Raw genomic sequence first — 15,819 nt, forward strand, 5'->3', positions numbered from 1 at the left:
TTATGTGCATCAAACGCCAAACCGTATGGCATTTTAGAAAGCCAAATGTTAACGCTTTAAAACCGCAAAAGGGCGGGAAGATATATAAAATTTAAATTGTTATTTCGGTTGTATGAAATCTAAAGCTCAGAACTTTTTTGTACACCAATAGAATAAAAGCGTAATGTCCACACTTTTTGGACTATTCTACGTTATAAAGTTACGCGGCAAAGTTTCATAAAGCAATTTCTTCTTACGCAGGATCTACAATAGAAGTTGTAACGGTCGTAGAAAATTAACCAATGTGAGTTACATGACAGTCCAATATGAGAGGAGTAGTCTACAATACTATGTTTGGTCAATTTTCTACGATTTAAGACCCTATGACAGCTACGATTTCTATTGTAGACTTCGTATTAACATTCTTGCGACTGACGACGTCCCTTTGTTTTTAAAAGTCGATAGCGTCGACTAACATAGCTAAAGCTGATTACGTTGCCTGTGGGCGTTCCTCATCCTGCTATGGTGTACCAGCAAAGGATTACAATATTTCTCACGTCTCGATGCGCGATACTGGAGAGTAAAATAAACTTCTTGCCGTGTATTATCCGCATTATTTTCTTTTGCCGAAGACGAGAAATCTCCAGTGAGATCTCCGACGCGATGAATTTTCGTCTTCTTTTTATACTTTCCTTTTCGTAGCCAAAGCGCCACGGAGCGTACTAATAAACTTCGCCCTGCTCTACTCTGCTCCAGTCTCGGTTTCCTCTTTGCCGCGCCGATCCTTTCCGGGCTCGCCTTTCTTTGTCCGCTCTTGCTGTGTATCCTTACTCGCATGTTGCACCAGGTCTAGAGCTATCTCTCCCGGCTTAACTCGCGGCGCGGCGCGGCGCGCGGTGGTTCGCGAGAGTTGCAGTTGCAGTTACACGCTCGGTGGGGATACGCAGGCCTTGGGAGAGTTCGCTGCACCTCCCGTCCGTCCGTCTGTCCGCGTCCTGCCTCTTCCCTTCTCCCGCTTTGCCAGCCTCTGTCCACCTTCTTTCTTCCTCCTTCTCCTCTCCTCTCTTTCTCCTCCTCCTCCTCCTCCCCCTTCCTCCTCCTCCTCCTCCTCCTCCTCCTCTTCCTCTTCCTCCTCTCTCCTCATCCTCAAGCTCGTCGACGACTACTTCCCCTTTCCAAGTCGCCAGCCGAGACGCGCTACATGCAAGCCGCTGCTAGCAGCTAGCTTAACACATGGACACACGTGGCCGCGATGCATCCGTATGCGTGCTGCGCACGAAACTGTGTGTGCATGTCCGTGTCTCCTCGCACATCTCCTCCTGTCCCCCTTGGAGAAAAAGGAGATACGACACGATCTTTGGGCAGTGCAACTCTCCGCACGATGTGCGTTTCTCGAAGAGACGATGAATTCCTTGTCGAGAATGTAGAATTAGCGTAATCGTTACTGGCGTTGGCAGCTTCCTTTGGAAATTTCGAATCGTACGTTGCTGCGGTTTTGTTACAGTTTGTAACTATAATAAAGCAATGACTGGGTTACATTGATACACGGTCGCGTTCAAGGACGAGCACGTAAGATTTTAGACACGAAACTTTGTGGTGAAAAATAATGCGCGATCGTTTATATGAAATTCAGGGAGAGAATAAGAAACGGGGTTGACCGCTGAAACAGATTTGACCAATTAAATATCGTGCAACGAAAAGCGAAATTTCCAGCATTTTTTGTGCTTATCAGGAAAGGGACGTTGAGTCTATTGAATCTTGAAAAACAAGACGAGAGAATGCTGACAACTTTCCACTGACATCTAAATTGCCCGAGTCTTCACACCGATGTTTTCGAAGCAAAGAGCCGTTTGCTTCACTGTTAATCCGTGCGATTCGATAATCCTCCAGTAGCCTCGAATCGAAAGGCGATTCAACGTCTCGTGCCGACGAATAGGGAGAACCCAGAGAACGAAAGTGCAACCATGTTGCGTACCGGGTTGCGTTGCGGCTGTGCATGTCGGCGGAGCTGTGCCAAGCCGCGTGTACAGTCAACGCGGCTAACTCTCTCCGGTAGACACAATAAACGTGTTTCGACGGTATCCGCGTTGCGTTTCGCGATCGACGTCCCGCGTTCGATAGAGTATGCACGCCGAAAAAGAGTAATTCGCCGAAGCGAGGAAATCGATCGAGAGATCGATGACTTCGATACGTGAACGCGGCGACACGCGCAATAAAATTCAATCGGGGAAATACCTTCGCGCTTCTAAACCAATTAATGTCAATTAAGAATTATATTTGGGAAGGAAATGAAAATGGCCGAAATTTCTCGTTTTTATTAATAAAAATTAAAATCACGTAAATATAGAAAGCAAATAAAAATATAATTTTTATATATGTGTAACTTATAAATGGAGAGATATGTATATAATTATATTTCATAGAGAAATCATATGAAAAATGGAATGCAATTTTTAGAATGCATTGTGAATGTTGGAAATTAAATTCTTGAAATGGAATTGTAATTTGAGGAAAAATCTATTAGACTCTAGTTTTGAATAAATTAATTTGATTGAAGGAGATATTTTCGGATAATAGCTTCTATTTGGTATATATCTTGGAACGCTTTAACTTTCAATACATCAATATTTAAGGTATCTTACTTGCAATTAATTAGTGTGATAGACTCTTTAGATATAGTATAAATAATTGTTCGGTATTGGTTAAAAATTTTCTCTCTTTTAAGGAATATATTTTTCTTTTAGACATTAAAGGAATTATTAAACTATGAAAATGCATAGCATAGATAGTATATAGTGTCGCACAACTATATATAACAATCCGATATAAATTGAATGCGAGATAACGATGATAACGCAACAGTGTCGATTCCTGCAAGATTATTTCGATCAAAATCAAAAGTAATATTAAAATTTGCAGCTTTGGTGCGAATCGACAAGAAAAGTTCGACTTTAATTTGATTCCAGAGAATTCGCAGTTAAAATTAAATATGTGCGCGAACCAAGGTACCCCTTATAGTGCTTTCTAATCGAGATAGATCTCGCGCGATGACACGGTCAATCTCGACCGCTAATCAACCGACCGAAGACGAGAATGTAGGAGTACAACGTAACCGAGCGAAAGAATTGCAAAAGGCATATTTAGCAACATGAGGGTAAAGAAGGAGAAGGCCCTCCGGTCGTTCCGGCCGCGTGCGACCGAGCACATTGTAGACACAATAAAGGGGAACGTTTTAAACAATAACCTCGCGGCCGGACGTGCGTCCGAGACGTGCGTGCATGCGTGCGTGCGTGCGTGCGTGCGTGCGTACGTGCGTTCCTGCCTGCCTGCGTGAATGCGGCTCTCTTGTATGTGTTGGTCTCGCTGGAATACGGATCGCGGACCTTGGAAGCCGTTTGTAGCGGATCGAGAGAATCTTTCCGGTTCTCGCGGACGTGAGCTGAGCGCGAGGGGATTCTTCTTCTTCTCTTACTGCCTCTTACTTCGCCGTTCTACCCTTCCTCCTTCTCCTGAATCGTCCCTCTTCTTCCTCCATCGTCGCTTCTCCCTCTTCTTCTTCTTCTTCTTCTTCTTCTTCTTCTTCAACGTATGTCCTTGGAAAGTCGCATGCACTGGGACTACTTCACGGTTTCTGGCACCTCCTCGTGACTGTTCGTCGAACACGCGCCACGCTTCGCAGGTCTTATCCATGCAACCAACACCGAGGATTCACGGATTCCTGTGACAATCATCGCGCGTTGACCAAGGACGATGATGATGAACGTGACTGCTTTAATTACATCTAAATTGTGACAACTCACTTATGAAGAGAGTACGCTCTTGTCAGCAAAAAGTAGATTTTCAGCAATGTATCTAGTTTTAGGATTACTATGTGACTGTGATCACGTATTGATTTGTATACAGAAAGAACGATATTGCTCAAGTATCTAATTTAGCTAGAAAATTTAGCTACAGATCTGAAAATAAGTTTGCTAGATCATCAAAATGTTTAAAAGAAACTCAAGCATGATGAGAGCAATGCTGTGAAAAATTTTAACATTCTATTATAATAATCAGTTTGAGCGTCTCACATAGTTATTTTGACGGTACAATAAAATTATTTTCAAATTATTTCTATATCTCTCTAGCTAAATTTTTAGATATCTCAGCAAACCCGCCCTTTTCGTGTATTTGATTAAAATATATCTCAAAATAACTTTACATTTGCACAAAAATCCGAGAAGAAGATGAATATAATTTTTATGTCTATAGAGAAAGAGAAGAGATAACTCATAAATGTTGTCATAATATGACACTTGCACAGCCCTACAATGTTTTTTTTATATAAACAGATAGCTGTGGTAGGAAAATTTTCTGGTTATTGTTATGTAGAACACAGTAGCGATTTCGCCACGACTTTTCCTTTTCTCGCTCGGTCGGGGCGATTTTCGCAGCGAAGAGGAAGGCGAGCGACGCGCACAAGTGCGCGCCTTGGATCCGCACCCTCGTGTCCTTGACGAGTCTCGATCGCGAGAGGAGGTTTCTTCACAAGTTTCTGGCACCTCCGGGCTCATCCACCGCGCGCACTCTCACTGCTGCTTCCGATGCTAATCTCAGGATGCTTAAACTTAACAAAGCATCGATATTTGCTTTAAATCAATTCATAATGATTAGGTTCTAGTCAAGGCAGAAAGGTTTTTACGATTATTAATACAAATCGAAATGTTTAACCTTGTTAGTCTATTCAAATTTATTATACGATTACTATAGATAGATATTGTTTGGATCAATATTAAAAAGCTTTAAACAATAAAAAATAAAAAAATTGTCACAGAAAGAAGATTTTATATTAACAGAGAGACAAAGCCAAATATAAAAAAAAAGTTTTTAAATAAACAAGGTTAAAGCAATTAATGTGCATTGAAAATCTGTGCAGATGGTATAAATTAGTATAAAATTATTGTAGAGAAAATTATAAATTGATCTTTCATAGTATTCTCTCGGTGCCGATATAGTACTCACAGATGAAATAGTCATGGAAGTGCTTCAAATCCATAATAATCTATAGAGAAATTTTTAACTTACCCTTTTGCTCTGCATCATCAAATGACGAGAGGCAGAAAAAGAACTTGTAGAAGAGGAAATCATCCGCGTCGGGGAGAAACGTGTCGAGGAAAAGTGCGCGTTAGTCTCGGCCTGAATCACCAGTTAATATCTCTTCCTCCTCTCTTTTCACCTTCCCGCAAGAATGGCGAAAAATTAAAGGCGCTTCCATGCCGACGAGGCTAACGAATCACGCAATATTTAGAGAAACTAAACTCTCAGTGCGTCGATGCCTGTTAGTTTTTAATCATAGATAACGAGCAATCATCCTGACCGATTTATCCAATATAACACTTTTAATTAATACTAATATTTTTTATGTCCCTAGTATTAATTAAATAATCAATAATTAATGAAATTGCATTATCGTTCGTGTATCTAACATAACCTAATTAAAATTGTGACATTTGACTTAATTCATATTATTACAATGCTTGAATGAATAATTAGATTTTATTTAGAATTTAAAATAAAAAAAATATTTTAACCTTTCTTAATATATTTAATAAGAATGAAACTACAAGTAGCTTAAATTGTTGTTTTAAAGTAATTTGAAGTTATGGAAATTGCAATTATTTTTTCAATTTTCCTAATATTTATTAATGAATAATTCACTGATTATTTTGCGTAATCGATGGTCGATATTGCGAAATTCATTTTGAAAAGTACGCAAGCAATTTGTATCGCAGTAGTGAGATTTTTTTTCAAATTACATCCTCTCGTGTGGCGAGAGTGGCTGCAATTATCGAGAGGCGCATGCACGTTTTGTGTTAATTCTTTCTGGTAATAAGCCGTTTAATCGAATCGCCACACCAGATATTAATTACGGGGCTGCGGAGGAGGTGCGGGTTGACGGACGAGAAAAAAACGAGACGGGATGCACTTTCTTCGGCGGTGCACGCGCACTGTTTCGCGGCATCGTTAGCTATAATGTAACAAAGTATCTTTCTCCATCGCCATGTGCAATTTACCGTCTCATGTCCATGAAAGCTCTTGTGCAGATTTTTTGAAAATTTCGCGCGACGTCTTGCACTATCTTATAGAATTTTCTGCCAGAATTTTAACATTTTAACCATTTTTGTATATCTACTAACAATTTTTGATATGTGAAATAAAAGAGGACTTTAGTGAGATAGAGAAGTTACGAAAAAATACAAGAAAGAAATTTTTATTTTCAGAGAACTTTGAGCTATTAATTTTTTTTTTTCTATTTTACGTCATCATTAATACGTCATTCGATCGTACTACTTACGACGATAAACAGTGAATAAACGAAAGTTTTCTGCGATTCGTAAACAGTATTATATTATGAGGAAGCTCATCTTCGATATCGGCAAGCGAGACAAGAAGATTGAGATGACAATTGGAAAGGTTGACGGCGCTCGACGTAGAAAGTCGAAGAAAGAGAACGTGACGCTTACATGCAGAAAATTGAACGGCAAGTGATTACCATTTACTACCACGATTGCGATAAATAATTAGCGGATGCGTTACCAATGTTACCATATATGCGGCTCCGTATGTAATCCATATTTTATTATCCTTAATTGACCATCGAGAGATTATCGATAAGTAAATAGATCACTAATTATATAATATAAATAATTAAATAAATAAATGAATAAATGAATTAATAAAGTCGTAGTACAGAAGAGAGCATAGAGGTAGTAAAGTAGTGAGGAAATAAAACGTGAAGTGGAATCTGTTATTAGAATTTACATCTATTTAATGGTTATGACTTTTCCATCTTTGAAAAAAAAAAAAAATAGAAAAGTACTGTGCGTGTGAGTTACATTTTGAGAAGCAATTGCACATTGTTAATTAGATCTTATAATTTATATAAAAACGTCTATTAATTTAGATATATAAGCAGCGCGAATTATATGTGATAGATTCGTTTGCGAAGAGAGATTCCAGAGAGAAACACATCTACGAACAGATAGTACACCTGTTGCACTAGTTAACTTCGTGGAGAGACATTCTCTTATGGGCCAATTGACCGGAAAGAATTAAACCAGTTGGACCAGCACGCCACAAAGCCTTTTAACACGCAGACCGTCATATCCTTTGTCGTAATTACGATATGGCGTTGTCGCTTCTCGTTGGACGCTTTTTGAGACTGATGAAGATACCGTCGTAAAGTTTTTAGGTCACTCGGTCATATATTACCGAATTAGCTGGCGAAAAATAAATGTGACCATTCTTCCGTGGCGTTTTATTAAAGCCGAGCTTACTATTGGCGAATGTATGACAGATGTTCCATAGCGAAGAGAAATATCATTCGGAGAAATAGTTTTAAGTTTTATTATCAATATTTCTGAGCAACACTATGTAATTCTGTTTCGATATGTCCTTTTAAATGGAAATCTTCTTATCGTAAACATCGTAAACAGAAAAAGTTGTAATTGACATACTATTAAAAAAATTATTTCAAATTATCATTACATTACGTCTTGTATGTTACTTTTGTCAAAATAATCTTCAAAATTTAATAGCACCATATTTATCAGATGATATTTTTTGGGGATTTGAAATAATTACTTATATATATTCATAACTTTCAAGAAATATGGATAAATGTTAATAAAATATTTTTAATATTTTAATAAAATTATATATCCTTTTTTCTTCTATTCAAACATATCTAATCGAACACTTTCTATTGATTAGTCATTTTTATTATTTATGGAGCAGTAGATTGTATATATATATATATATATATACAATAAAAAAATGAAACAAATATAAAATTGCAAACATATAAATAGCAAAATAATATATAGCTTGTATATTATTTTAAATTATTCACCTTTTCCATTTTTATCTTGTATTTTTTGAATTATTTTACGATACAATTACAGTATAAAAAGTTTATTGAAACTACAAAGAGAATAAGAATCAAGAAAATAATTTATTATTAAATGAGTCGCATTTGATGAATACGTCGTAACGGATCTAATCGACGGATTAGAAATCGCGGTTTTCCTGGATCGGACGTTGTTTCGAGATCGGCGAGAGTTACGAGATTTTCTCTCCCGGGTCGGCAGTGTAGGCCGTTTTTGCGCTAAAATAACTCGGTGCCGGTCCCCCGTCGACGTGGTGTGGCTCTGCCCCCTTGCGATGGAACGACAAATCGAGGATAGTAACATCAGTTTCTACATGCATATGGAACCTTTTAATACAGACGTCTCCATCTTAGTGCGAGACTTTTACTTTGCGTCACGAAAAGTCGTCGCAAATATTTTGCTCTTTTGAGACTCCGCTGTTAATAATTGCGCAAAATGAAATTTACAAAGTTTTATAATTGTTACTTTTAAAATATAAAAATTGTTGTAAATGTTATACGGCTAATAGAAAGATGACATCTCACGAATTGTAAGATATTTAGAATCGTATCGAATCAAAAATGTCGAAAGGATTTCGACAACGCACTTGGAACTAGCATTTGATCGATCGATCCTTAAAAGCGATTCGTCACAGGCTTTCGCATAAATGTGGCATTTAACATACGCGCTACATCGCGCCACGTTGTGCAAGCCGCGATAAAACTTTCAGGTTATTTGTCGTGTCCGGTACGACATGGCTCGATCGATGAGTTCATCCTCTAAGGAAAACGCCGTGACAGCACGATCGCCAACACGCATATCGGAAAATATCACTTGAAATCTTTCCCTCTCTTTCTCTCCATTGTGGAACAGAATTTCTATTTCTCGATAGGATACAGTGTGTTTCAGGTTGAACATAATCAAACACATCTAACTTTCTTACGTCAATTGATATTAAACATTTAGAGAAAGTAATACGTATTTATATAGATGTTGTTTTTATATAGCACGATATAAGATTTGGAATCGGGGTGCATAAATATTTATTTATAAAAAATTTATTTTATACAATACAATAATTTATTTTGAATTACGCATTACTTGATCAAATACAAATTAATAATGAAATAGAACTCCCGAAATTTAAAATAAAAAAAAGCAATTATAGTAAGAGTTGGCGTGGTAATCAGCGCGCAATTATTATGACAATAAGTATATAATTTGATAAGATTTACATCTATAATTCTGTAGACGTTTCAGCTATATTTTTAACTATTTTTAACATGTTACAATATAGAGTCTGACGCACAAAAGCGCAGTCCCCCTGCGAGAATGCCAATCACAGTCCCAAATATGTCAAATTAAATTTTTTCTAACTTTTTTGCAAAAAAAAAGGGAATTTCCTATACTTTAACATGCAATCGTATTAACAAATGTTTTTGTTTTATACTTCGATGTTAAATTAATATTGACAATTTTGCATCCAATTTTGTAATATTTTAAAATCAACTTTTCTTTTTTAAATTTATTTTAGTATATGCAATTAAATTTTTATTTCAGAAATTGATCGTGCTTCTAATGCTTTTTATTGTCACGAACACTTATCTACTACTCTTATCAATCGCTATACTTTTCCCGGGATACGAAATTTTTCTTAAATTCTGGACGAATTATAATGTTAAAGAAAAGATAAGATACTAAATTATATGTAAAAATTACTTAAAGGTAGATTAAGTTAAGTATTATAGAAAAAAAAAATTAAATTACATGTATGGAAAAATATGGTTCTTGCTGCATTTTCATTGCACATTCAACTAAATATATCAATTATCTTTGCTTACAACATTCAAATCTGAATCTGTTACAGTATTATGTTGATTTTCTATTCTTTATATTAAGTTTCGACACAATTGATTGGATCATTATCTATTCTTTCTATTTTGAATTCACTTACATACTTTCATTTAATTGTTGAATACGATTTCTCTAATATTCAGTCCTCGATCCAGGCATCGAAGTTTTAATGCCATTCATTCGCCTTGCCCGTTCTTCTCTTTTTTTTCTTCACAAGAGCTAGATTGCCACTCTGACAAGAACTCGTTTTAGATGCCGTGCGACGTCATAGACGGCATCGTGACGGAGACCAGCGTTCTCGTCAAGGAAATCCTTTTGAGAATGACGCGACACGTTCTGAGAATCGGGCGCTGGCTTCGTTGTCCTCTAGCTGTGCCTCCGGCCGGCGATGGAGCCTTGCACTCCGTCAGGCCAATAATTCGCGGTCTATCGCGATCTATCGAACACCGCCGCGCTGTGCGCTTCTCCTCGCGCACTGCAGGATCTAGACCCATCCGCCCCGGGTCCCTGTACACGCGCACGCACGTGAATACACGAGACCTTGGTGTCGCTGGAGAGCGAGAGATGATCGACTGATAAGCGACCGCCGATAATCCGAACGATTTATACTATCGGCGATGCGCAAAAATTCGCCCTGCGAGAAATCACGCAGCCGACTCATACGTGTATTCGATAGAATACTACTCTATAGAATACTCTTATATAATTATATTGATCGAATGTTTATTCGAAGAAATATTTTCTTGTGAAAAGTATAAATTTGAAAAAATTAACGAAAGATTTATACCTTTAATTCCAAAATGATATTGCACGCAAAAATTATTCCAAGAATCTTCGCCGAGGTAATATTTTTCACAATAAAATTATATACAAGTTTTAAGATGCTTATCAGCATCAGATTGTTAAGATCATTCTAAGATACCTGTGAGTATTCAATATTATTATTGCTTGTTAATTTAATTTGTAATATTACTACTCGAGTTTTGTAAAGATTGCATTTCGGAACTGAAAATTAAATTCGAGGTGTAGTTTACAGGATTGGAAATATGTAGTATACAAATTCACAGCGAATTATTTAGGCATTAAAAATCTAGCTCCATCATTTAGAGCCTTTGTTTCCTACTTGTTGTGTATTCACATTACGGTCTCAATAGGTACTTATTTAATATTCCAAAAATTTATTGACATCGCGATTTCACATGGAACGTGAAGAGCAGAATTTTTCAATTGGTGTTTTAAAAATGTGAAAATTATCAATATTATATTCATTTATCATGTTTATTTTTATTTTAATTACGGTGATATTATAGTAATATAAAATCACTTTTAAAATAATAAAATAAAAACTGAAACCTTTAAGTTAATTGCTTGTGGCTTAGCTGCGTGATTTCTGAATGTCGTGTTAGTGATATCTGATAAAAAATATATGCAGAAACGTTCACCTAATGATATATCTTGACAAATTTGGCTTATTTAATGTGCCGCGAATTGAAAAGGATTTGAAAACGCTGAAACAGAGTGATATACAATGGCATGACAAAAGCATTCGCGGAAGTTATCGATACCGATATCGGATCAGCCTAATTAAACTCAATTCGAGACGCGCGCGTTTGTCGACGTATTCTATTATCCTACTCGCGATCGAACGAAATGAATTTATCGCTCCTGCACGGGGAAAGGATTATTTTTTGCAATGCTTCGCGCCTACGCTCGGCCGCTTTTTTTCGGTTAACGAAAGCGAGTCGCCGTGACATGGACGGGAGTCCAATGTCCGATCGACCGATCGATCGGCGGCATTACGAAACGTCACTGCGTCGAAATTCGACTCGCATATCTCCGTCGCACGCGACGCAGTTGCCAGTTGCAGCACCTGTGTTTACTGCGGCCGCGGCCGCGGCCGGATTGGAAGAGTAAAAGAGTTCCTTCTCACTGCCGGTGCAGCGCGGTGCAGCGCGGCGCGGCGAGGCGACCTCGCCACGCACGTTCACCCATACCGCGTGGCGCACCGCGCTCGCACTCGCACTCGCATTCCCGTGCTCTCCTCTTCCTGCGACGGGCCCCGCTCTCACTCTCCGCGATAGGCGGAAACAATGTCAGGGGCTCCGTGGCTCGCGGCTCGCGGCTCGCGTTCGTGCGCGAGCCAGACTGTTGCGGACTTTCTGCCTTCACCTCTGCGAACGACGCTACGTAACGTTCGCACTTCGCCGCTGGCGACACGGAGATGGTGCGCGCGAAAATAGACTGCGCTCGATCGCATTTTGGAGTATTTATGCATTGAGACGACCTTTTTTTTTTCTATAAACCGTGTCGTGACACTCGTGGTGTACAGAGCTCATTGTAGAGTTTCTCTGAGATGAACTTGGAGTCGGCGTTTCCTTGGCGAATTTAATCAGACTACATCTTTACAATTTTCTTATTTAGAAGATCTTAGTAACTTAAAAATTAGGAATTTATTAATTAACCTTTGAATAGGTAGAGGTTGAGAATGTACAGAATATCTCAAACAAACTTTTCATCTTTATAGTTGTATTTTTTAATAATATATGTATATATATACTATATATATATGTATACTATTTAAGATTTCTGGACAATATTTTTTACATTCCTTTTCCAAGTTTTTAAGATAACTTATGTGTGGAGTGCGCATATTTTCAATAAAGTAGGTATACGCGCTTACCAATAGAATAATTAACTAACTAGGTATATATACTTACTCTATGATATTCTCGGATCAAGATTGTATAATACATAATGAATTCATACTCCTACAATATTACTCCAAATGGAATTATTAGATAGCTTATAAACGATATAATAATAATATTATTTGGAGCATTTTATTGAAGGAATATATAACTTCTCATGATAAATAGAATTTTATGTATCTTTTAAAATTGTTGTGATACAACACTTAATATTTTTACTGCTAATTTTTATCAATTATATTCTAATTTAAAAATAAAGTTTTCAAAACTTGTAACATGTATTTCAATACAAAACAATGTAAATATGTTTCTATATATGTATTATATTTGTACACGTCGCATGAGCTATTTGTTATATTTGCAATTGATATTAATATACATATATTTAATTAATATTTCAATCTGTCATTTTATTCCAATATTTTACGCGCCAGATGTTTTATCTCGTAGAACATAAGTGCCTCCGTTATTTGTCTCACTTGTTTTATTCGAGCTTATTTTGAGATCCAAAACTACTCGTATTTCCCGACGTTGACGATCGAAGGTTAATGTCACGCAAGGCACGGGTACGTCAGCACCCAGCCGAGTTTGTGCGTCCTATCCCAATAGACGGAAAAATAGCTTTCCCTTGCGATGACGATAGAACCGAAAGAGTAAACGAGGAAAAAGAGAGAGAGGGGAGAGAGAGAGAGAGAGAGAGAGAGACATTTATTATTAGAGGTCGAACCGGCGCGACCGCGCGCCGTCCAGCGTCGAGAGCGCGGGAGTTGCGCGCAGGGAGGGCGTCACGGGATTTGACATTGCGGTAGGCTACGCATCCGCACGCATATCCCGCGCAATGTGTCGCGCCAGACAGACACAGACGTGTAATGGGGTAATTTTCGCCGGCGTACATACGTGCGATCGTCGTCGCGCCTCATCGCCGACTGGGGCCTCTTCTTCGTGAGCGTCGAACGGACGAACCGAGCGCCTCCGAAGCTGAACGGCGGAGACGACCGAGCTGCGGTACGCTTAGGCGCGAGTGAGAGGCGAGAGCCCGAGTCCGGCGGTGGACTGGTGGAGTGGAGTCGAGTCGGAGTGTGAGAGTCTGGAGAGTGAACGAGACTCTGGACTAGCGGGCTACCCCGTTCCGAGTCAGTCAGTGTGCCACCGGCGACCGTAGCCACGGTGCAGGCGAACGCGGTTACGCTCCACGGCAGGTCAATCGCGTCACCGCATCTATTTCCCTTTCTTCTTTCTTCGTATCTCATCTTCTCCCCTTTTTCGGGGGCAACGATAACGGATACGTCGACGACAGAGTCGGGGACAGAGTGATACCGCGTGGTAGTAGTATAGTAGCACAAGTATCGTTCGCGGATAGTAGTGAAAAACGTGGATCAAGCCGACGAATTACCGCCGAGTGAACGATCTCCTCTTTCGCGCGACCGTGAAACAGTCTTTTTTTTTTCTTCCTTCAGCCGGTCGACCATCGAGAGCTGGCATCAGCTCCGTCGGCTTACGCTGAACGTTCCGCGAGAGAGGTGAGAGTGCTTTGACAGCGAACGGGTTGAGCCATTGGAAACGTGCCTCTCTTGACATCCCGGAAAAGGTCGTGGAATTCGGATCTCTTTCTCGCCGCGAACATCTCTCCGTCCTGTTTCCTTCGCGCGATCTTCATTCAAGTACATTCTTCTTTCAAGAATCCCTAGCACCAGGCCGCTTTGTTGACAGCCTGGCACTTTTGGCACTTTTGTGAAGCGTGTCAGATATTAAACCGATTAAAATCTTACATTCGTTTCCACGTCCGTCTCTACCTACCGTTTCTCCGTTCCCCGGTTCCTGCTTTCTTTACCCCCCGGTAAGCGTTAATGGAAGTGTAACGCGCGAAACGCGCCCCGCGCCGGTCATTCTCGCGCCCGTTTTCCGGGAGTGAGAGGACAAACACCTTCTGAGAAAGGAGGAGGTTCGAGGCTCGTTTCGAAGGACATTTGTTGTGCGCGCCGGCGTGGGCGGAGGATCCCCGCCAAGTGCAATGTCGAATTTTTAAAATTCGAGACAAGTGCGCCGTTTGGTTCGGGATTACCGAGGAAGGATAAGGAATCGCGCGGAATGTCGCATCAAGTGTCCTGGTAGTGCGAAGGGTGGAGGTGGATTGGTGGCGGAGGATCCGCCGATCGCCGAAGGGATCTCGAAAAACCGAGAAGAAGACAGAAGGAACGCGCTTGTTCGCGCCGCGATATCACCAGGGTGATAATCATGCTCGAGGATCAACCGTTGGATCTGAGCGTACGCGTCGGCGACTACGCGGAGCTCAGCAGGGAGGACAAGGACGAGCAGGAACAGCGGGAGCGGAAGGATCTGCTGCCCGTCGACGACTACGGGAACGAGGCGGCCGCACTTAGGCTGCGGGGATGCTTCGCCACCGCGTCCGAGTACAGCCAGGAGCGGGAGGATCGGACTTGCTCCGAGGACTCCGACGACTCCTGCTCCGATAACAATCAACAAACAAAGGACGGCGGTGGTGGCGGCACGAGGTCGCGGTCCAGGCCGCCTGGCACCAAACCCTACAAGAAGAACCTCATGAGACGATACCGTGAGTTAGTTATGATGATCTGAATCATGATCGATGTAGACTTGGTTGTGGTCGATATTTTCCCCTCCCCCCATCCGCGTCTCTTTCTATTATCATCCAACAAAGTTTTTCTCATGTGTCTCGACAGGCAGAAACCTGTCTGGATGCTAAGTGTTATTTTAGGATTTGGATCAAATATACTTATATTGTTCGTTTTTTTTCTATCGAAGAAAGAAAAGGGAGAGAGAAGGAGAGTACTTGTTCTCGAATTCTAAAAATTTGGAAATATTAGTGTCACGACAAATTTTTCTAGTTTTTCTCCTTCTAGTTTTCCACAAGGTGTAACACTTTAGGCAAATCAGCTGTTTTGGCTTACTCAACGAATTGATTTAAAAGTTAAGACTGTTGTGTAATTATTACCTACAATAATACTTTTATATTTTTAGAGTGGACATTTTCATCATACATTAACCAGAGTACTTGCCTATTTCGACACCTATCTGACGGAAACAATTTTCTCATGTTATCATATAAGAGCAACTCGTTCGCAATTCATGATTGTTACAATGTGTCATTTCCGCGATAAGGTAACTAATGACGGCAACTTGACGTATTTTTTATTTGTTCACTTTGAATTAGATGAAAAGCGAAGCTGTTTTCAATAAAAATGGCTATTTGCTTATTAAACGCGCCCTATATCCTATGAAATACTTTTGTCTCTCTTTTTCTCTCTTCCTCTTGTCGTATTTCCAATAGCGAATTTGACCGATGTGAAAACGAATTATTGTGTCGTTCGTATTTTATTGCTTTTCGATCGACG

General features: G+C 39.7%; 1 protein-coding gene across 4 annotated transcripts in view; it reads left to right on the forward strand.

Moving 5' to 3' along the window:
* The window catches only part of Eip74EF (Ecdysone-induced protein E74), a 226,048-nt gene that overhangs the window by 138,967 nt on the left and 71,262 nt on the right, over positions 1 to 15,819 (forward strand). The window contains exon 1 of one of the 4 annotated variants that reach the window (XM_018462072.1): positions 13,600 to 15,020. The exons of the other annotated variants lie outside the window; for them this stretch is intronic. Within the exon in view, the coding sequence (XP_018317574.1) occupies positions 14,684 to 15,020 (337 nt within the window). The 5' untranslated portion in view covers positions 13,600 to 14,683. Of the gene's footprint in view, positions 1 to 13,599; positions 15,021 to 15,819 lie in introns of those variants that run through there. 4 annotated transcript variants of the gene reach the window in all.

Source organism: Mycetomoellerius zeteki, unplaced genomic scaffold (genome assembly GCF_001594055.1).
Source record: "Mycetomoellerius zeteki isolate Tzet28-1 unplaced genomic scaffold, Tzet1.0 scaffold135, whole genome shotgun sequence".
NCBI classification, from domain to species: domain Eukaryota; kingdom Metazoa; phylum Arthropoda; class Insecta; order Hymenoptera; family Formicidae; genus Mycetomoellerius; species Mycetomoellerius zeteki.